This window comes from Zootoca vivipara, chromosome 8, assembly GCF_963506605.1.
Source record: "Zootoca vivipara chromosome 8, rZooViv1.1, whole genome shotgun sequence".
In the NCBI taxonomy this organism is placed as follows: Eukaryota; Metazoa; Chordata; class Lepidosauria; order Squamata; family Lacertidae; genus Zootoca; species Zootoca vivipara.
The window spans coordinates 41,444,883-41,466,903 of NC_083283.1; the positions used below are offsets into that span (position 1 = coordinate 41,444,883).

Genomic DNA, 22,021 nt, shown 5'->3' on the forward strand with positions numbered 1-22,021 from the left:
CCTAATTCAGAAGGGATAGGAAACTGGTATAATCACAACTTGTTATCACTAATGATAGTTAAACTACAGTTGCATGAATTTGGACATCCTCAGAAGCTGTGATTACTTTAAAAAAGAAGCAGACTCTTTGCATTTCCTGTGGCATGTAAAAGAGGGGAAAGAGTGTATGAAGAAATGTATGAGCCTGGGGCTCACCACAACTTGTTGGAGACTATGATCTCCTGTGACACTAGCCCGGTCCATTGCCAAGATCATACTACTTCTGCTATTTCACTATTACTTGACCGCTAATCACAAATATAGATGCACAGGTGGGTCTGCAACAAAATGTAACAGTGTATTGGGTGTTACGCCATATGCCCCTTAAGTAATTCATTCCATCACTTCCCCAAGTTTTCCATTTTTCTTTTCCAATTGACAGTAAAAATTCCATGGCTACTAAGCATGCTCAGGCCTCATTTGGGTTTTGGAGAAAGGGTTTGCCCTCTTGGGCTTTTTGTAATGTTTTTTTTTTACTTTCTGCAAACCTTAAGAGTTTTTCTAAGAATACTGACACATCCCTTTTGTTACAATCCTGCTGGCATTAACCATCCTAATTTGCTATCGAAAGAGTTGCATTTAGGGCTGGGCTAGTGTTTGGAAGATTAGAGAAGATTCATGATTAGAAGATTGAGCATTCCCTCAGTCAGATGGATTTCCCCAACTTAGCATTAACTGTGATGCAGTGTTTCATCTGAACTGACACAAAGGCTATGCTCCCACTAGCAGCCTGAGAAGCTATGAAGTTGCATTTCCAAGTGGCTTTCTCCCATCACTATGCACACCAGCGCCAAAGTGTGTGTGCCTTCACTTGATTTCTTTTCCTGCACCATGTGAAGCCATCATCTGTGCACCTGCAAAAGCCGCCCAAACTGTTCACAGCACAGCGTCGCTTCCATTTTCAAACTGGATGAGAGCTGGTTTCAAGAAAAACACATCAAAGAGGAGTTTTCCCCAAAAGCTGCAGCACACAGGTGGATTGAGGCTGATGTGTGAACACGGCTTCAAAACAAAACAAAACAAAACAGTGGTGGGAGCATGTTGAGAGTCACAGTAAGTAGTAACACGAACATACCCTAATATTGATTAACCAAGATTTGCAAACCAGTTTCTAACCTATAGTAGTGTCAGGGTTGAGCCGGACGAGGAAGAGTGGTGGCAAGCCCCCCCCCCCCCAATACCTGGAGAAGACTGGTGGCGGCACTCCTCAGAAGAGGAAGTATCAGATAGGGAAGAGGGAAGACCAAAGCAGGAGGGGGAAGAAGTTGAGGCAGAATCAGGCCCTTGTGAGGAGAGGAGCTGACGGGCCCCCTCCCCTCCTCCCTTCTCAGCTGTAGAGCATAGAGCTGAGAAACGGAGGGAACAATTGGAGGCAGCTGCAGCTCGTAAGAGGCATGGTGATGATTGAGCCGGCTACTTAAGGAAGGCTGGCTGCTCCCTTCGCCAGCACTTGCAACTGCTGTGCTGAAGCGCATGGTTGGCCTTGCTCGTCCTGTGCCTGATTCCGGTGTTCCTGACTTTGGCTTCTCCTGACCCAGACTGTGGACCTAGGCTCCCTCTGCATCAGACTGCTGCCTTCAGCACGCCAACCTGTTGGCGCCCGAACAAGTAGGTTAGTGCATTAACAACTTTTTAAGATTCAATTTTTCAAAGGCTGAGTCACAACTGCCATAATATAGGGTTGCAAATTTCAGTCATGCCTACCATATGCAGCTTGACATTTTTAATCTGGGTTGTGTGCAGAGAACAGAAGGAAAATTACCGCTAGCTGTTAGCACTCAAGAAATTGTGCAAGTGTTTATGCCATTTTAAAGAAAGCTGTTTTAGAAACTACCTGACCTTTTCCTGTGCATCCTGAACATCTTTAGATTTAGTTTCACTTTTTAATGTGTGAGTCTAGCCCAATATGTAGAACAAGCTCTAGGAGTTCTTCCAAGGAGCTAAAAGCAACCTAGATGGTAATCCCTTTTTATAATTGCAGCAAACCTTTTTGGTAGGATAGATGGAGGGCTGGGGAATCCAAGAAAAGCAGTAAACCTTGAAGCAGAGTGAAGATTTGAACTCTTATGCTCTCTAGCCACAGTACTTCACTGGCATTCTCATTTCTTTGTGTCTTCCACCTCAGAGAGACTAGCTATTGTCCTCCAATGGGAACTCAGCTGCTGGCAGTGTTCTTCAAATATTTGCACCTATTTTCATCCTGATTATGGTTGCTTGGATCGAGCCAAGGTTCGTCTGCTGCCTGCCTACCTGGCAAGAGAGGAGAGGAAGATGGGGAGATGCACACTTTCTGAAGATACCGGTATGTAAATGGTATGCAATTAATCTGTCCTCCAGTTCAGTGTGTTTCTCAGATGGTCTATAATGTTTCACAGCTTAGCCACCCCTGCCATAAATAACTTTATGGATGTAAGTCTGTAGTTTTACCTAATGTTCGTGTGTCTGATGCCCATTTAATCGCTAGCATTATCATAATGGTATTACTGCATTAGCTTAGATCTGTTACATAAATATTTAAGTATTAGTCCAGTCTATGCACCATAGACTTGTAGAACAGCATAATGATTTGGGCAATTTTATTTTCAGTCCCTATCCCTATTTTTTCAGTTCCTGCTTACTGAGCTGATATCCTTATCAAGATAAACACCCTGACTGCAAGGTTTCATTCCTGGTCTATCACCACCAGTGCAGATCCTATTAATGCACATGTGAAATTAGGATTTTCTGCCTCAATGTGCATCACTTACAGTGAGTTGCATTGTGGGCCATTTTACTGCCCATTCACCTCAATTTGGAGAGATTCTTTTAGAGCTCCTTGTAATTTTTTTGGTTTTAAACACCCTGAATGATCCGGTATCATCAGCATACTCAGCACCTCATGGTTTACCCCCAACTCCAGATCATTTATAAGTTAAAAGGAACAGATTCTCAGAAGACTCCACTTCCACACCCTTTCATTGGGAGATCTGTTCATTTTTTGCTTCTCATTCCCAGCTTTCTCTCATCAGCTGTGAGAAAGATATCAAAGACAATAATTTTAAAGAAATGATATGGCAGCTGAGTTGGCAAAATTAACTGGGAAAATTCAGGACCAGACTTTCCGGAAAGATTGGAATAAATTTATGATATATTATATTTGAAAGACAATTGTAATCAATTGGCATCGCTTGTAGGGTTGCAAGAAGTTTTGTAAAGAAAACTATATGAATTATTGTGAAAAAAGACTAAGAAGGAGTTTATTTAGGATTTGGATTTTATAGCAATAACTATTAAAATAAAATGCAAACTCGGGTTAAATTTCATGTTTTAGCTAATAAGACTTAATACATGTTTTTCTTTACAAGCACCTTTTATTGCAATACATTCATGGCTGCAAGTATATTAAAGCTATTTTGTGTTTGATCTTTGAAGGTAATGAGAGTTCTTTACAATGGGGACATTCAGTAGAGAAGATCCATCTCCTATTAATACATAGGAGCATACAAAGTTAATAGGGCATTGATGTTTTTATTATCCTTTGCTCATCATACTTGTACAACTCTGTTATGCAGTGTTAGCAAGATAATAAAGGCTAACCTCAGTAATGCAACTCTTCTCCCCATTTTGTCTGATGGCGCCTACAATAAGCTACTTTTATCCTTGGGCACATTTTAACAACCTAATAAATAAAATTGGGAAGCTCCATCATTCAGTATATTGGAAGAAAGGATGCAGGTTCTGTTATCCCCAAAGAGGTTTTGCTAATATTTTGCACAACTGATATAGCCATCCCCAGTGGAAATGACCTAAACACAACTTAGAACTTCGGTTACCTCCCTACAAGGGAGGTTAACAGCTTTTTATACCTTTGAGTTCACAAAGCAGCCAGGCAGTTGATGAGTTTTTCAGAAAAGGGCTGTCACTGAAGCATATGTGATTTTCCACCCACTTTCCCCCTTGAAATGCTATCGTGCCAAATCCCCAATCAATTTTTTGAACTCAGATGTTTAAAAAGCCATTTAAAGATTCTGGAGGGGAACCACCTGCAAATGAAACCCCCTCTGGAAAAAATTGAGACACATGTCTTCTCTCTGGGTCCATATTGTTTATACAGAAGGGAAACCTCCCAGTTTCGTTTCATAAATTATGTGGTGGAAATAAAGAAATCTGACCACTTTGCTTAGAGAAATCCTTAAACTTGCACCATCTCTAAATTTAAAATATCCCTTTTAGCCACTTTTTTTTGCATTGATTTAAATTCACACACAAATAATTTCCTTTCCTTTCTCTTTTTTCCTGTAAGTAAAATGTCGGTTGGCAAAGAAGAAACCGTGCTGGACATGAAGTTATGAATGAGGTGTTCAAGTGAGGCCATCCATTTTGGTTTCCAAACTTTATCTTCAGAGATGTGTTTTCTGTCAAGAGAGGAAAAGGCATATTCTAAATCACTTTGATAGAGTACAATTATAGTAATTGCAAAATAAATGTGGCTATCCTGCATAGAGCATAATATATTGAACACACAGCATGAATCAAGCTCAGGTTAATATTTGCCAGCCAAAGTTTATCTTGCTTTTCTATTCTCTTGGATGGGAAATGGGGGTCTCAAATTGGAGTTCCTGTGCAGAATTTTAGGCCAGAAAAAGTCACAGCTTCTTTTTAAATTTCGATGGAAGAGTAATTAAATTAAATCCTAGAAGTGGCATATAGCTTTTGTCTTGTTTTTAATGCTGTTTCCCCTAAAATCGTTTCATCTGAGAGGACTTGCAAAACCAAAATGAGAAATACAAAAGGTGATGCTTTTCAGTAGGCTGGCAAACTACATTTCCCCTCCCACCTTCTACCCTGTGCATCTAGTTGTTCTTTTGCCTCAGTTTCACCCTCCCTCACTTGGATTGCTGTGTCAAAAATGTAGCTGCTCAAATAAATGCCACACTATGCAGCATAAGCTAACAGAAGCCAGTGGGGCTTGGTAGATAGTACATCCAGAGTTGTGTTAGCCTCTGTGTATGTTGGCAAAGGCCACACAAACTTTTAATTGTACACTGGAAGTGCAATACTTACATTTTGTAAACCCAGGCTTTCCATGGCTTCCATTTTTTCCCTATATTTCTTTTTAACACAGCTGGTCGTTACAATGGTGATGATCAACATAACAGCAAATATAGATAGAGACGAGGCAACTGCTATCACAACTGTGTCCTGAATGGATCCCTTCTGCTCGCATTTTTCTCCCACATACCACCAATCTGCACCTACAGGGCATCTGCAAAGCATGGCAGCGGTTAAAGCAAATCACATTCAAACACAAGTCAACACACTGCAGCCCACCCCCGAATGAAGCTCACAGGTCAGAAACCCCCCCATTCTAAGCTAAATGGCCCACAGTCCTTTTCACCCAGAAGTGAGGAACCTGTGGATCCCCATAGCTGAACTGACAAAACTACACACAGTATCATGGAACTACAGGAAAGCATTTTTATATTAGCTGCTGGAATGTTCAGTCTGGCTTTAAATAATACAGAGCATGGAATGTGCTCTCCACCATGACCCCAGCACATCTTTCCTGGTGAATTAGCACTCATACCGGTATGTTAGTATATATATGTGAGTTTAGGATCTCCTACCCTACCTGGCATCTCCTTATGCACTGCCTGTTGGTGTATAACCCAGTTAAGCTTGCTTAAAGCCTAATTTCTGGGAATTGTAGGGGGGAAATACATAGGCATTCCTTCCAAGCCTATACTGGATGGAGGGAGAAACTGGCAAAAACAGCTGAGCATGGAGGCCTAAAAATAGTTAACCCCCATGCAACAAACACAAACCTGGACTGGATACCATTACTTGTTGTCAAAAACAGCTAAAGGAACATAGCAGATTATTAGTGACAAATGCGGAATGTGCACAAAATGTAGCACAACTGAAGGTCAGTTTAAAATGTCCTCTGTGGGAGTACCGCAAGACAAAGATCTCGGGTTATCTCACCCCCACTTTACATAGGATTTTTAAAACAAGATTGCTAAACACGATGCCTCCCTAGAAGGAATTCCACAATAATGAACACTTAAGAACACATTGTGTCAGGGAAGCTCTCCCCATCCTGCTGACCAGCACTTCACCCAGTGAGAGCGGTGGGAGAAATGAGGAAGTTAGCGGGATGGAGGAGCCAAGCCAAGAGGTGGAGGAGAACAGGCAGCCCCTTCCGGCACCCAAATTAAGGCGTGCCCAAGCTCTTTTGCTGGTCACGCAACAGGAAACATCCACTCTCGGATTCTGCGAGTGACTAGGAGGTCATGTTTTCTGCTATCTCTGCACTGTAAATACTATGCACAATAAAACCTTTAAAGACAAGTACGGAGTGGGCGTCCTTACTCGAGAGTAGCCACAACAACACCATTACACATTGCTTACCTGCAAACTGGCTTCCCCTCTTCAAGAATGCAGATTCCATCATTTTGACAGCCATAGGCCTCACACACACCAGTAGTGACTGCAGTTGGAGTGATGACTGTAGAATTTGGCTGAGTTGATATTAAATGTGATATATCTGAGGTGAATAAATGAGGCAAAACATAAATTCTTGCAGCTTAACCAATACATCTTAAAGCATTTGGTGCTATTAATTTTATCAAATTAGGTTTGGGGCTCAGAGGTTTAGAGATCTTTTGTTTATAAGCTTAAGCTTAATGGCAAAGGAACATTCATTTTCCCATTACAGTATAAAATAATTTGAAATTAACTATGAGTGACGTATAACTGCTTTTTGGAATAAATGTTAACCTATGATTTTTGCTTAGATACATAAAGGTGTAATACAGAATAATAGTTCAGCATTATGAAAATGGATTGCAGCAAATGTCACATGCTCCATCCTTCTTCTCTGGGGCAGCCACGAGGAAGAGTTGAAAAGCTTCCAATTTTAAACCACAGTAATTCCTTCCAGTAGCACCTTAGAGACCAACTAAGTTTGTTATTGGTATGAGCTTTCGCGTGCATGCACACTTCTTCAGATACCTATCTATTGTATTCTGAAAGAAGTGTGCATGCACACGAAAGCTCATACCAATAACAAACTTAGTTGGTCTCTAAGGTGCTACTGGAATGAATTTTTTTATTTTGTTTCGACTACGGAAGACCAACACGGCTCCCTTCCTGTAATTTTAAACTTAGTCACATTATGCCTGAATCCAGATAAACTGCTGTTTGTCTCAACTATGGCTAGTCAGAAAAAGCCACCTCTAAACCTTTGTTTATGCAGTTGGCTTCTTAAAATAAAGGATAGTAAATATTAACCCCAGTTTGGGGTTCGGAAGTAACACTGTGTTTAATTGAAAAGTGAAAGCTTCTAAACTTCTCACAGCTGCTCAGGGGAAGGCGAGGGGAGACACTGAATGTGCAAGTCCAAGCCTTGCCCAGGTTCTTTGACAAACATGCAAACAAGGCCTCTGAGCAGCTATATCAGATAAACTAGGGAAATATTACAATAGTTGCAAGTTCCAGCATGTGGCAGCTGCCATAAAGGTTGGTCTATTTGCCTTTCGGAAAAATTAACACCTCCAGATGTTGGAACTCTGCATATTCAAATGACTGCCTGCCTAAGCAGCTCAGCATACATTTTGCAAAACATTTCAACTAGTGGCCATCAGCAGATTCACAAGCAATCAGGGCCCACCTTCTAGTCTCAACTCTGGGAAGAAAATATGCAGAACTGTTTGTTTTAGGGAGACTCCCATTGACTATCATGGGATTACTTCTGCTGAATCCTTGATACAGTACTAACAATATCACTCAAATGCAAAAACCACATACCTTCCACTGTTGTAAGAATGAAAATACTATCCTCTTTAACAAACTCACGACTTTCAAGTCTTTGAAGTGTTATAAAGGAACTGAATTCAGTTGCGGGACCTCTCATGAATTCAGTGCCATTAGGAAAAGTAGCAACTATTCCTACGTTATCTGGTCTATCATATTCTGAAAGAAGAAGAAATTAGTAAAGCTAATATTTTTGGTAGAAAAGGGGTTCAGCAAAATATGAAATGAAACTAACTATATACCTTTTTTCAACAAAATAAGAAAAAATAATGTCTCAAGATTCTTGTGTAAGCAGGAAGACAATGTGACTCAATTAACTCTTGTAGGCTGTGAACATCAAGACACAACGACTAAGCTGGGCTGTCACTTCCAACTGGGGCAGGGAAATTATGTAGCCTGGGCAATGTTAAAAAGTCCAAAGATAACCACCTGCATGGGCACTGGCTGTGAGGATTTCCACCGAATCCACAGCAGCACAAAAAAGTTACCAACCTCTAAAAACATTTCAGTTCCAACCCACTAGGTCTACTGCCTGAAGGCCACAAAACACAAGGTTTGGCATCTCCCTTATTCATCTTCCTATTCCAGAGGTTCCCTCCACTGCCATCACTACCCAATTGGTTTTTGTCTTGGTTCTCACAGGAGCAACTCAAAACAATAGACTGTAAGCGTCCTTATTGCCCACTGTTGGTCTCTTACTGCCATTTTTATCTCATCCTAAGGAGCAATCTAGCAGTTCGAAAGCACGTCAAAGTGCAAGTAGATAAATAGCTACCGCTCCGGCAGGAAGGTAAACAGCATTTCCGTGCGCTGCTCTGGTTCGCCAGAGGTGGCTTAGTCATGCTGGCCACATGACCCGGAAGCTGTACGCCGGCTCCCTCGGCCAGTAAAGCGAGATGAGCGTCGCAACCCCAGAGTCGTCCGCAACTGGACTTAACGGTTAGGGGTCCTTTACCTTTAAGGAGCAAGTGGAGGCCCTCCAGAGGCCCAAAGGAACCATTAGCCAGCTTTGATCACAATGGAAAAAACCTGGATATCTCACGTTTAGTGTTTTAAAAACAAAACTTTTTGCTATCAACTTCCAGAGACTCTTCAGCCCTACAATAACTGCACCCTGCTGCAGACAAATATATGTGAAAGGAAATGTAGGGCACAGTAGGGATTGGCTTGGAAATGCTGGCTTTATGTAATCCTGCCTTACCTTGTCCCCACCCGTCACAATTAAGGTCTAGACCAGAGAGGTTATTATTACTGGCATCTGGCAAATATACTTGATTTATGCAAGAGGTGGCCTCCACATGTAGACTACAACTCCCATGAGTGCACTTATACTGAGGAGTCCACATACATGCCTTTGGTACCTCAAGAGAAATAACGGATTCTTACTTCTTTTCAAGGAATGGAGCTGAAAGAGGAATATGAATTCTAATAGGGAAGAAAAATAGACTGGAGGGCTAAAAGTTTACCAGAGGATTATGAAATGATGACAGCCACTATATACCGTACTTTTCTGTGTATAACACACACCCTATTTGGGGGGACTCAAAATTAAGAAAATGGGGGGATTGCCCCCCGGTATAAGACTACCCCACTTTTAACATATTTGTGAGGGGGAAAAACAACCTGGTCTTATACACGAAAAGTACGGTATTTCACAATGTCTACACAAGGAGGTAATCAGCTCAACTTTTTTTATATATAGATTATTTTGTTTTGTGTTATCTGGTCTGGGGGCAGTTTCTCATGCACCTTAGGAATTTTAATACACTACTGTTGGCGAAAGAGAGAGGGATAATTTTAAAGCATTATTGAAGCATATAAAAAACCATAACCATTATATAAAAAACCATAACCATTAGGGTAAACTGATCCAAGTATTAACCTACCTAGCTGGCTTGGGTCTGTAGTTATACTCCTTTGATTTGACATACGTTGGCGGATGTCTGGATGTTGATCAAGCAGAAGTACTGTAGCTTGTTGCCATGCACAAGGCCACTGCAACTGGTCATCATTTGTACCAGAGATCAAGTGCAAATCTATCTGTAAATTAAATGAACTGGTGGTAACTCTGGGGACCAAACCAATCTGAAATGCATACCCCTTGGGAGAGTAAAAGGGTGGACTATATAATATTGTAGCGCTTGAAACCAGCTGAGTGAAATTTCTTATATGCCAAACATGGTGAGGGCACTGGGTTTCTGACAGGTTGATATCATCAATGGAAAGGCCTCCATTAGATGCATCAGATCCTTTGATGCCTTCAAATACTACTCGGAATTTATTTGCAACATTTAAAGACACGTGGTGTAGCTCCCAGTAGCCTGCAGGTGAACCTGAAAAAGAATAATGAGGTGCATTATATTGACAACATATTTCAATGTTACACAAACAGATTTTCACATTCCCCATGAAATTTAAAAAGGGTTAAATGTTGAACAGTTCATTCTGTCATTCATATTTGTGTACATGAGTTTTATGCAGGACCTATAAGACTTTTCGGTGCTTCCCCTGACACAGGCTACAGCAGCCTGTCTCCTGACTGTGGTGGATCACAGGAAACATTACTTCACAGATAGATAGACTTCACAGGAAACATTACTTCACAGATAGATAGATATAGATAGATAGATAGATAGATAGATAGATAGATAGATAGATAGATAGATAGATAGACTCCCTACCGCCTTCTCACCGGATCTCAATCTACTCGTTTTTAAATGTAATATATTTAAATACGATTTAAAAGTCCATCACTACAGTGTCCCATTATAATTTCAGATCAAGATTCCCATAGATCAATATGGGCCTCCTTTTTGTGGACCTGGGGCAAGAGAAATCCATTAAAAACACTACAGCGAACCCAGACCAAAGAATAAAATACTCAGAACTTTTCTTGTCAAATGTGAAATACTGAACTCCGGACTAGTCCTCACCAGCATAGTAAACTGGTGTCTGGACTATACAGCTTCAAACTGTACATTTTTTAATTGTCCTCCACATCAAAAACTTGATATTATGGAATGAGTAATGTGGCCGAATCTTCTCTCTGACACGCTAGCTTTCTATACAGAGGAACTTTTGTTCTTTTTTAACGGAGGAGCATGCAATAATTTGAGTCCCCGCCTGCAGTCTAAAGTGATACAGAGCAGTTTACTAACCCAGTGTTAACTTGAACAAGAGCATATACATACCAAAAATAATGCTTTCATACCTTGTATCATTTTCACAAGCCTTTGGGTCCCATTGGGGTTTGCATCAGTGTACTCCTTGACTAAAACATTCAGCTGATCACTTTCACTTCCGCTGTTGTAATAATAGAATTGTAGGCACTGGAAGCCTCTCTTGGGATACAGAAATCGACTCTCTAAAACCGCTCGCTCTGACGCTCTTCCAGCACTGGTGTTAAAATGCATAAAGTAGCCAGTCTCTGTCAAGGAGAAAGAGAGAGCACAGATTCATTAGAACTTCTTCACCCTCCATATGCTGGAACTGTTAATGCTTAATGCCCCTCAATCAAAGCAACATTTTACCATCTAGTGATTGGCTACAGTGAGTGCGCTTTAGAGAAAGCACTTGATGCAAGATTCCAGGGGTTCCTGGTGCTTTCTCAGGGTTCGTGTTTCCTTTGGAATGTGGCACAATGGAGACCGTGGTGTCTTTATGATATATGGCTTATTTACACATATGTACAACCTGTGTCTACGATGGAGGGGTTCACAGGATTACCAGCACAAGAGGGCCTTGCTTCCCCCATAGCTGCAGCCTTGGATTCAAACAAGAATTGCTGTGTCTCTCTGTCTTCTCAGCTTGCTGGTTTGCTTCTAGCTCACATCACTCTACTTTCTGCTCTCAACTCTGACTATGTCTTTCTAACCAGCTGTGACTGGGGGATGGGCCCCACCCATTTGTCATCTCGCACAGATCCACTTCCTTTGTTACCTTAGAAACCCAGAACTGAGTGAGTCTCCTGAGCCCTGTACAGGTGTGTCTGTGTGCATTTTGCTGGCAGACATACTGGCTAAGTTTTAGAGTTTCTACTTGGGTGTCTGTTCTTGCACCTTTGAACTGTAGCTGATTCTTGTGTGGCAAGTGCAGAAGCACAAATTCCTGCTTTGTGTGCTCTTTTTCTGCACTCCCAGTTCCAGCAGACTCTGCCTGGCAAAGCCTTGCTGGAAAGAGGCAAGCCTTTTTCAATCTTCTTTCTGGATTTATGCTAAGCATTCCCCACTTCTCCTTCCTGCAGTTAGGACAGGAAGGAAAGGAATAACCCCCTCTTCACCTTGCTGCCTTTTTCTTATCAATTTTCCAACTTCTACTTTTCCTTTCTCCTCCCACGCAAAATGAAACATCACTGTGCAACTTCCTTGGCCTGCCATAGTTTCACACACACCTCTCCTTCAGAACGGCTTTCAGAATTAAATTACCATTTTCAAATACTTTAAAAAATAAATCCCCAATTCTTGAAAAACTCTAGTCTTGCCTCTGTTGCTCCCCTGTGTACCTTATGAGGGCACTTCACTATCCAGGCTTTAAGCCACATTTATGCATGTTGTTCTCCAGCCTATTTTGGTAAACATTCTAGTTTATGGAACAGCTCTACGGAAAGGGCAACATCCTGTCTTCCCACAAGAAGCAAGGTCACAGTGGGAAATGGCTCCCCCAGCACATTTGAACCAAATTATGTCATTCAAGTTCTGAAAACAGCTTAATTCCCTTAACATGGAAATGTAGGTTGCTGACATGTATAGAGATATGACTTGAAATAATACAGTAAACATTATAATTATTTAACAGGCTTGGTTAACAACGCAATAGCAATTTATCAGCAAGTTAGTGAGGTTATGAAGATCAGATACATCCACAGAAAATACTTATCTAAGAGATAATAATGATTGCTATACATTACCTTGGCAGAGTCCAACATAGGTGTGATCCGTTTGTGGTCCACTAGGAACCTGGGTTATGCGCTGCCAGTCAGCATTATCTTCTGTACTTTGAATCATGCCACACACGTTTTCAAATTCAAAACTGCATGTCTCCATAAAGCTTAAAGATGAAGCTACCAGCATTTTAAAAAACAACAGAGCAGATACAGTGTTTGTTTACTTTAGTGGGACTATTCAGTCAACTGCATCAGGAAATAGTTTAGACCCAACTAGATATGCCATCAGGAGATCTGTGACTCATTTGTACTTTTAAAAGACAAAAGCTGCTGTAAATAGTGGCGAAGTAAATAGTCTAAGAGTCAAGGAGCCTGTAGGTGAGATGGCTAAACCCGTTTCCAGCTCACCTTTTTCCTAATCTATATCCCCACCAGCTGCTAGCTGCCTTGTGGAAGGAAACCTGTCTGTCTGTTATTGGTTTACCTCTAGTAGACAAACAGTTTTAGCATGAATGGCATGAGAGAAAGGTTAATCTCCCCTAGGACCATTGTTCTATGCAATTCTCGACCTTTACCCTGCAACTGCTGTTAAACTTTTCTCTCTTTTTTGTGGGAAATCCAATTGCACATCTTCTCATATCTCACTTAGTTAGAAAAACCACAATGTCAAAAGAACCAAACTCTGTTCTAAGTCAAGGTGGGTTCACATCACTATAAACAACCAGAACCACTACACACTGGCTGGAAAATGTAACAAGGAATTTACTCGAAAGCTAATCTAAAAGAATGAACACATGGTCATTCAACTAAGCCAAATAATTAACAAAGCCATGTATAGGTCAGAGTCATAGAATAAATGCTGCTCCACATTACATAAATTGTACTAAAATATAAACATAATACCATGTAACACCTTACCAGATTAAGCAGCACAATTAGCACAACATGAGAAATACTTCACAGGCACAGCTTAGTGAATAGACAAGCTTCAAACTTTAAATACATCAGCAGGTGAATACCATCAATTAATACAGAATGGCTTATTTAAAGGTACAGTATGCAGTGAAGTTTCTGTTTTTCTGCGCATTTCAGTGTCCACCACCCCACCCCACCAAGCATGGCTTCTTTAGTATCTGATTCACATCTGTTGGAGGTGGGGTTTGACAGGCAGGGATGTCTTTATAGTATGCAAAGGTGTTCACACCTTGGCTAGAGATGAATTAGGAATGGCTTGAGGACTCTTAATTGCTGGTTTGAGAAATAACACATCAAACAGTAGTATTTTATAACAAAGAACAGGATATACACACATTTTGCATGTTGTCATGTGAACACGGATTAAAAACCCAGTACTAACATGCAATGAATGCACGGTAACTGGAAGTATGAACACAGCCTCAGCCATTCTATGACCCATCAGTGCTATTGGCTGAATCCATAAACCACTTCAAGTAGAAGTAAATGAGTTTCATTTTAAAATAAAATAAATAAGCTGGCTTACTTGTTTTATAGAATGAGCAGTATCTCATTTTCACTACTAGGAAAATCAAAAGGACCTTTAAAGGGCAGATTTTGCACACTCAGCTATTTAGGATGTGTGTGTGTGTGTGTAAGAGTTGGGTGGCACCTTAAAGACTTACACCTGTATTATGGCATGTGTTTTAGTGGACCACATTCCTAACTGAATTGGATGTAAGTAAAATCAACTGACCATATAATAACCATCAGGCCACTTATATTGCTTTTTCAGCCTTATTTTTTCCCCTTCCTTTTTTTTAGCATCCTACCTGAGGAAGAAGCTGCTTCATGCAGAATCAGACCAGTGGTCCATCTGGGTCAGGTGTAGTCGGTGCAGCACCTTTCAGTTATTTCAGCACTAGAATTCCTATCAGCTACGGTTGCCATATTTCAAACTGTGAAAAGTTGTTGAACTTTTTTTTTTTAGTTTTGCCCAAAGTTGTTGTTAATAAATGCAAAAATGGCACTGCCAACAAGAGCACACACCCCGGACACTGTTGCTGACTGCTGACAAGTGTCCAGGAAAATCTGGACATATGGCAACCCTAAATCATCCTCAGCCACATCAGGCAATCCCAAACAAACCATCCTTTGTGAGTGTTGCAGTGCTGGTTTCAATTCAAAGCACAGGGAAACTTATGCTTACAGCTCATCCCACTCTGGGGTCTGCTGTAAGTGCAAATCCCAGCCAGCTTGCTGTAAGCACCAATCAGCCGAGTGGCATATACAGGCAGTCTGCTAGGGGAAGGCATTGCTTGCGCTAGAGAGTTCCTGGCTAAGAGTACAGTCAATCCCAGCCACCTTGCCATAACCACCAATCTACAGCCCTTACAAGAAGCCAGCTGGAATCAGTTTGTGCTTCTGAGCTGGTAAGTGCTAACAGCAAGTTAGCTAAGGCACCCACCCATTTGTTTTCTGGCAGCTAGTTCTCCACCATCACAAATTATGTCAGGTGTGGGACAGGTGGGTGTGCTTTGGGGGGGGGGGAACCAACACTGGAAACCCAATGAAGACCATGTGCTGGGCCTAATTAGGTCCTTGGGCTGGAGGTTCCTCACCCCTGTCTCAGATGCTGGGGGGAAATTTATTTGCAACTCTAAAGCTACTGTATTCACAGGCAAAGTACCAGATTTAACTAACAGACACTGCTAGTGGAAGCCTGTGCAAGCACTTTTGCTAGCACCAGAGGACTCATGCCCCTCTCCTCTCCTTGTATACCCCCAAAAATGGCTCAGGGGAGGGTTGGGAAAACACATGTCATTTGCAACACGTGTGGAGGAGGGGAGAGATTGCCCCACCAGTGCAAGCATTTCTGGCTGGCAGATGAAACAATCAGAAGAAGGCAACACTGAATTTGTCCCAAAGTAAAGTTCAGAAATGAAACCTAAGCAAACAAATCATAGAATTGTAGAGTTGGAAGGGACCCTGAGGGTCATCTAGTCCAACCCACTGCAACGCAGGAATCTCAGCTAAAGCATCCATGACAGATGGACAAAGGAGGCTGAAAAGATATGATCGAGTTTCAAACACTTACTGCAGTTGTAGAGTTGACTCAGCTTCCGGATATCATATTCACTGAAATCCATGCGCTGTCCAATCACATCAATGAAGGCTGGTATATTTGTTACTATTGTTGGTTCTGTTCCATTCCTGAAGGCAGTTTTACTGTAGTGCATTACAGAGTTATAGTCATATGGGACATTAAGGAAGTCAGATATTTTATCATCATATTTGTTGAAGTTTCCTTCCTTACCTGAAAGAAGCAGTAGAACTTACTACGGTGGCTTATACAAATCACAATCCAGCCAAAGGGAAGCCCTTTTCAGTCCCACTGGTTTAGGTGACAGACTTAAGCACACTCTTCAGTATCTCTCCCATTGCAATGTAACAAATTTATAATTTATGTGCTTAGCCTGCTGTCCCGTGGCTTCTTCTTTGAATTCCAAGTATATCATACAGAACCACAGAGTGTTTATTTATTAAAGTAGTTCCCAATTTACAATGCTTTGCAAGCAGAAAGAAATGAGAGAGACTCAGTGCAGCAGGCATACACAGAATTCCAGATAAGGCAAGCTTCTTGGTAAAAGGAGAGGGGGCAGATGTAAGGTACATGTACAAAGAAACAGAAGTTTCCTGTTTTAAAGAGAAAAAGGAGTTTCTAGCTGGAGCATGGTGAAATTGGAGGTGCAGCCTGGAAGTAGATCAAGATGCAATTGGGGGGAGATCACTGTAGGAGAGCCCTGTTATGAATTTTAAATTTACTGTTGTACAATGTTTTAAATGTTTGTTTTCCTTCTGGGATTGTACCCCCAGGTGTGTTTTATAAGCTGGTCTCCGACCGTAATAAATTATCTATCTGTCTAGGAAAGCCCTGTTTGCCTTCACTCATGTGCTGCTCACATATTTAGAGGTAAAGCAAATGTTCTAAAGGTGCCGCAAGTGTGTGTGCCGTCACCCAAAGGGAAACTTAAAGCTGGCAGCACTGCCCCTTGAACTTTCCCCTGCTTGGGGGAGCAGGGAGTATATAACAATGCATCACATTTTAGACATTGCCATCCAAGTCAGAAAGCTTTAATGAGATTCAAGTTGAATGAGAAGCTGTACAGATGAAATCTATCAATAGTTTGAAATTAAAAGGAAGGTAAATTAGCTTACCCTCTTGAATTCTGTCTCGCATTATTGTGACATAATCATCTCGATCAGATCGTGACTGTTCATGCCAGAATCCCAGTGCATGAAGGAATTCATGCTCAATCGTCCCAATCCTGTCACAGTTGGCTCCTATGGAGAGTTCTTGCCTCCCTTTTCGGCGGTTTCCCACAGAGGACCAGCAACTGACAAAAAAATGCAAGAGTGTTCAAAATCTGTGCTGTATACAATCTTGCCCTAGTCTAATTATCCATGAAAGGGTCCACTCAGAGGAAGCTCTTTTCACTTGGTCACACTAATTCTGCAAGGCAGAACTTGCAGAGACATTGCTTCTGCCCAGATTCCCATGCTGGATTGGGTACTGTGCATACAGACCAAAGGAGATGCACACCTGTACTTAGAAAGTTTAGAGAGAGATCTGAAACACCTTCCACTTGCTCTACAAGGCATGAATGGTGGTGGCATAAATTCCCATCTGCATTCTAAGGCCTTAAACTGTGTACATGTCTTTGTTTATGACTATGTATCTTTTTTTTTTACATTCTTTATAATCACACCTTCACCCAGGGACATCGAATAGGTTACAAAAAATCATTTTACTTGACAGTATATACTTCTGTCCCTACTCATTTATCCTAAATGGTGTTTTTTCCCCCTTCTCCCTCCCCTTTAACCCCTCTGCACAAAAAAATTGTTCTCTCTTCAAATCTTTAACTATGTGCACAGATTATTCATTCTAATTTGCATGCTTGGGTTGGCTTCCCCCCCCCCGTGCTATCCACTTCCTATAGTTTGTCCATTTATTCAAAATATTTTGACATTTGTTTTCCCATATGTCTTCCATCATTACCTGTTCAATTATCTCAAGATTGTACATATTCAAAAACATAATCATTCCATTTTTCCATTGTCCATTTATCCTTTTCTGTTTATGACTATGTATCTAGTAAAGCTTTTGGTGTGAAAAGCCACTTATGAATTTTATATGATTATATGGTTATAGAATTGGGGGTTTGGTCTAGATGTCATATTTAGGACCCCTCAAGGCCTGTGGTTTTACATCTGTAAGATGTGATTCTATAGCAGAAGGACTGAAATGGTCAAACCAGTTCCTTTATTAAGTGAATGGTGCTAACCAAGTCTGTTAAGTTCTCTCTTTGCAGAACTAAAGAGCTGCTCAAGTATAAGTGTGTTGCTGTAGAAATGATGTGATGTTCCTAGAGGGGAACAGCCCCCACCCCCAATGGCTGGAGATGCAGTGATGATTGGTGGGTCTAGATAGGAGAACCAGTCTTGTCTCATAGTGAGCTAGACTTGGGAAGAGGCTTGACTCGCTCTCTGTGCTGAAAGCATCTACAAATGGATGCGAAAGCAAAATATGCTGAGGTGCTAATTTTGTGAGCCCTTTCATTTTATGCTTAGTTAGTGTTTGTGTGTGAATAACACCACCACAAAGATATCCCAGTGACCGTCATTCAAAGGAAACCAAACCTGGCACCCTTTACATATTTCATAACTTGGAAATCGGGGTGTGTTTAACAATATTGTATGTCTTGAAACTTTATTCATTCAGTGATTTGCCAGCTCCAGGTTTTGGGAAGGCCTTAAAAAAGATGTCTTCAGTGCCTCCTCCTGAAACAAGCCCTTCTCCTCTTTGCCCATTCACTTTCCTTCTTCCTCTGGGCTTAATCTGCAAGGCCATCTCTTGAGGGAGAAGGCAAAGTGGGGTCCTCTTGCTCCTATCTCTGGGCAGAAGAACAGGCCATGGCAGCAAAGAGAAGCAGACTTCAGGAGTTGAGAGTGGGGAAGCAACTAAAGATGTGGCCCGAGCAAGTACCAGGCAATCCTGACTTCTAACATATAAGCCAGATTTACTGGGTTGTATCCAACCCATTAATTTCAGTGGGTCTACTCTGCAAAAGAAGAGCATTAAAATCAACTCAACGTCTGCAGAATGCCTACAATACAGTCAGAATGCCCTTTGAATTATGCGTAGAAAGGCTCTGGGATGGAACAGGATGTTGAAAGTAAACACATGGTCACTTTTAGGCGTGTTCCATATGACCAAGTAGTCACACAGTAAGCACACATGGCAACCAACTATGCATGTCTGCTGTACAACATCTTCAGTTTTACTATGCCATTCAGAAATGTGAATGGATCCAAAACCCAGAATACACACAAATGAATTGCCATGAGGATCAACCACCATATATATCAGTGAGCAAATAGGAATGCTGTTCTCCAGGCTTTGTTTCTCTCACAGAGAGCCAAGGCAAGATGGTTTAAATAGATCAGTATGGATCCGGCAATGTCCTCCAGCAAATACCAAACCATGGTTTTTAGAGACAGAGACACAGGGAACATTACTCAATCCACCAGGCAAGCTGCTTCTCATAACTTGCTGGCTGTGTGGGCCATCCATTGTAGGAGGAATTTTAAGTAGCCTCCACCCAGCCACTTACTCTGTTTAGCCCTGAATATGCAAAACAATGCAGACATGGATGAAAGGAGAAAAATGACAGCCTTTGGGGGTTAAGGGACTGAATACACCTACTGACAATCTCTCAGCGACTTACAAATTTTAAAATAGAAAAATACAATTAAAATAACAAAACAATAGATACAAAAAAGATATTTGAAGTATTCATCCACCACTGATATAAACAAGGAAAACTTATCCACCCACCCCCACATATAAATCCTTCCACACTCAACTAAAAGATGAACACTGAGATGAGCTAAACATCACATAACATCAAATAATATTAGCTCCTTGCTTATGAATTTTGTAAAATTAGCTCCTGACTTTATTTGAACTTCAAAACAATAGCCAAAAGACCAGCCTCCATATCCTGCAATAACCTTTCAGAAAAACTTACAGGAAGTTCATGATCTTTTATCTCAGCTGATTCAGTTCTCAGAATCTGACAATCTCTGAACTTTGAACTCAAGGCCCAAACTAAAATACATGTTTTATTGCTTTTCACAGTTGCCTCCCCCCCCCCAAAAAAATGTTTGAAGTTCAGCCAAATCTTAAACAGTTTATAACCTTTGATTGGTCAAACAGTCCTTTAACAAATGGGCATTGAAAACTGTGATTTTGCAAGACAATGAGAGTGGAATCGGTTTTTTTTATAAAGTATTTCATGCAGCCATTCCTGCAGACTATAAATTCATATTGGTTGGGTAAATAACTTTTATCACCAGTTTATCACTGTTGCTAACAAGCCACCATAAAAAGCAAGAACATACAGCACTTCGTAGAAAACAGAATTCTGGATAAATGTTATTTATAAATCTATAAAACAGTCTACTCTCGTTCAGCATTCTGAGCAATGACAAGGAACTTCTGGTTGAAAGGAAGACAAATCCCAAGAACAGACAAGATGAATGTTAAAGTAAATATGATCCCAGCAGAAGAAAGAAAAATACTGAGACTTAAGAGCTGCCCTGACTCAACACAGATTTCTTCAATGGTTCCCTACTTTTATCCTCTAATGCAGTGGTCCTCAACCTTGGGCCTCCAGATGTTTTTGGCCTACAACTCCCATGATCCCTAGCTTGCAGGACCAGTGGTCAGGGGTGATGGGAATTGTAGTCTCAAAACATCTGGAGGCCCAAGGTTGAGGACCCCTGCTCTAATATAATCCAAGCCTAAGGTTTGCAGTATAAATCACAGGTGCCTCCAGGTGACCTGTTTATTGAACATTCAACCTAATTTGCTTGCTTACGCAGAGGTTATACTATGACTGTTCTTAATTGGGTATTCCTTCTGCTTTGCTTGCAGGGAGGTTATACAACAATGAGCATCGAAGCTGATTTGATGTGCACTGCTTATACATCTTCCAGTTATTCATTTGTTCATCTCACTTTTCAGTGCATTTTCCCATCACACAAAATAACTGTTGTTGTTGTTTCTAACTAGGCTTGCTGCATAAATCCCCTTTAATTGGGCAAACCTAAATTTCCAGTATGCGCTTAAATCCCTACCACAAAATATTGACAGTCTGGAGGCAACCATATACCGTAACTACTTCAAATGGGATGTACAAAATACTCTTATCAGCACAATGCCACAAAGAATGAATGTTGCACCAATGTTCAGGCTCATAAACCCAGAGTTGTGACTCAACCTGACAAACATCTCTATAGATAAGCAAAGTTTTAAAAACTCAGGTCAAAATGCAGCACCTATAGAGTCTTGGAGAAAATAGGATAAGTAAGGGTGGATTTGACTAGGCCAGAAAATCCTGGCATTATAAGGGTTTCGTGATGCTACTGCGTCAAAATGTTGGTTAAAATAATGATCAGAGTACAAATGTATAAAAAATGTTCAGTGGTGGAACAACTGCTTTGCATGCAGAAGGTTGCAAGTACAATCCCTGGCATCTCCAGGGACGGTAGTGGCACCCACCCTGTGCAACGCCCTCCTATCAGATGTCAAAGAGATAAATAACTACCTGACATTTAGAAGACATCTGAAGGCAGCCCTGTTCAGGGAAGTTTTTAATGTGTGACATTTTAATGAATTCTAATTTTTTGTTGGAAGCCGTCCAGAGTGGCTGGGGAAACCCAGCCAGATGGGCGGGGGTACAAATAATAAATTATTATTATTATTATCAACAAGCATTCAATTTGTGTGTGAATGTGTATATGCGCCTCACGCCAAACCCAGAAGAGATCTGGAAATGTCATAAAGACACCACTGAAACATCACTAAAAGGGTGGAATGAGGGTGGGGCAGAGGTGGGGCCAGAACTGGGTGTTTGCAGGCTTTTTTGTTTGTATATTTTTATTAATTTTCACAAAAACATTACATTAAAAAAGCATAAAATAAAACATTTAAAACAACTATATACACAATCAGTATTGAATCCACAGTACAGTGGTACCTCTAGTTACGAATGCTTCTGGTTATGAGCTCCACTAACCCAGAAGTAGCTGCTCCTGGTTAAAAACTTTGACCCAGGATGCAAACAGAAATCATGTGCCAGAGGCGCGTGCACAGCAGGAGTCCCCATTAACAAAAGTGCGCCTCAGGGTAAGAACGGTTTCAAGTTAAGAACGGACCTCCAGAAAGAATTAAGTTCGTAACCAGAGGTACCACAGTCTGGGATTACTTGAATCCCCTGACTT

At 41.1% G+C, this 22,021-nt stretch overlaps 1 protein-coding gene across 1 annotated transcript in view; it reads right to left on the reverse strand.

Moving 5' to 3' along the window:
• Positions 1-439: 439 nt before the first annotated feature.
• MEP1B (meprin A subunit beta) overlaps positions 440-22,021 on the reverse strand; it is a 29,497-nt gene continuing 7,915 nt past the window's right edge. Inside the window, exons 7-15 of the mRNA XM_035125152.2 lie at positions 16,889-17,067; positions 15,768-15,986; positions 12,740-12,892; positions 11,045-11,260; positions 9,720-10,166; positions 7,828-7,992; positions 6,430-6,565; positions 5,083-5,284; positions 440-4,433 (exon numbers count right to left, since the gene is read on the reverse strand). Coding sequence (XP_034981043.2) covers positions 4,419-4,433; positions 5,083-5,284; positions 6,430-6,565; positions 7,828-7,992; positions 9,720-10,166; positions 11,045-11,260; positions 12,740-12,892; positions 15,768-15,986; positions 16,889-17,067 — 1,732 coding nt within the window. The 3' untranslated portion in view covers positions 440-4,418. The remainder of the gene's footprint in view (positions 4,434-5,082; positions 5,285-6,429; positions 6,566-7,827; positions 7,993-9,719; positions 10,167-11,044; positions 11,261-12,739; positions 12,893-15,767; positions 15,987-16,888; positions 17,068-22,021) is intronic.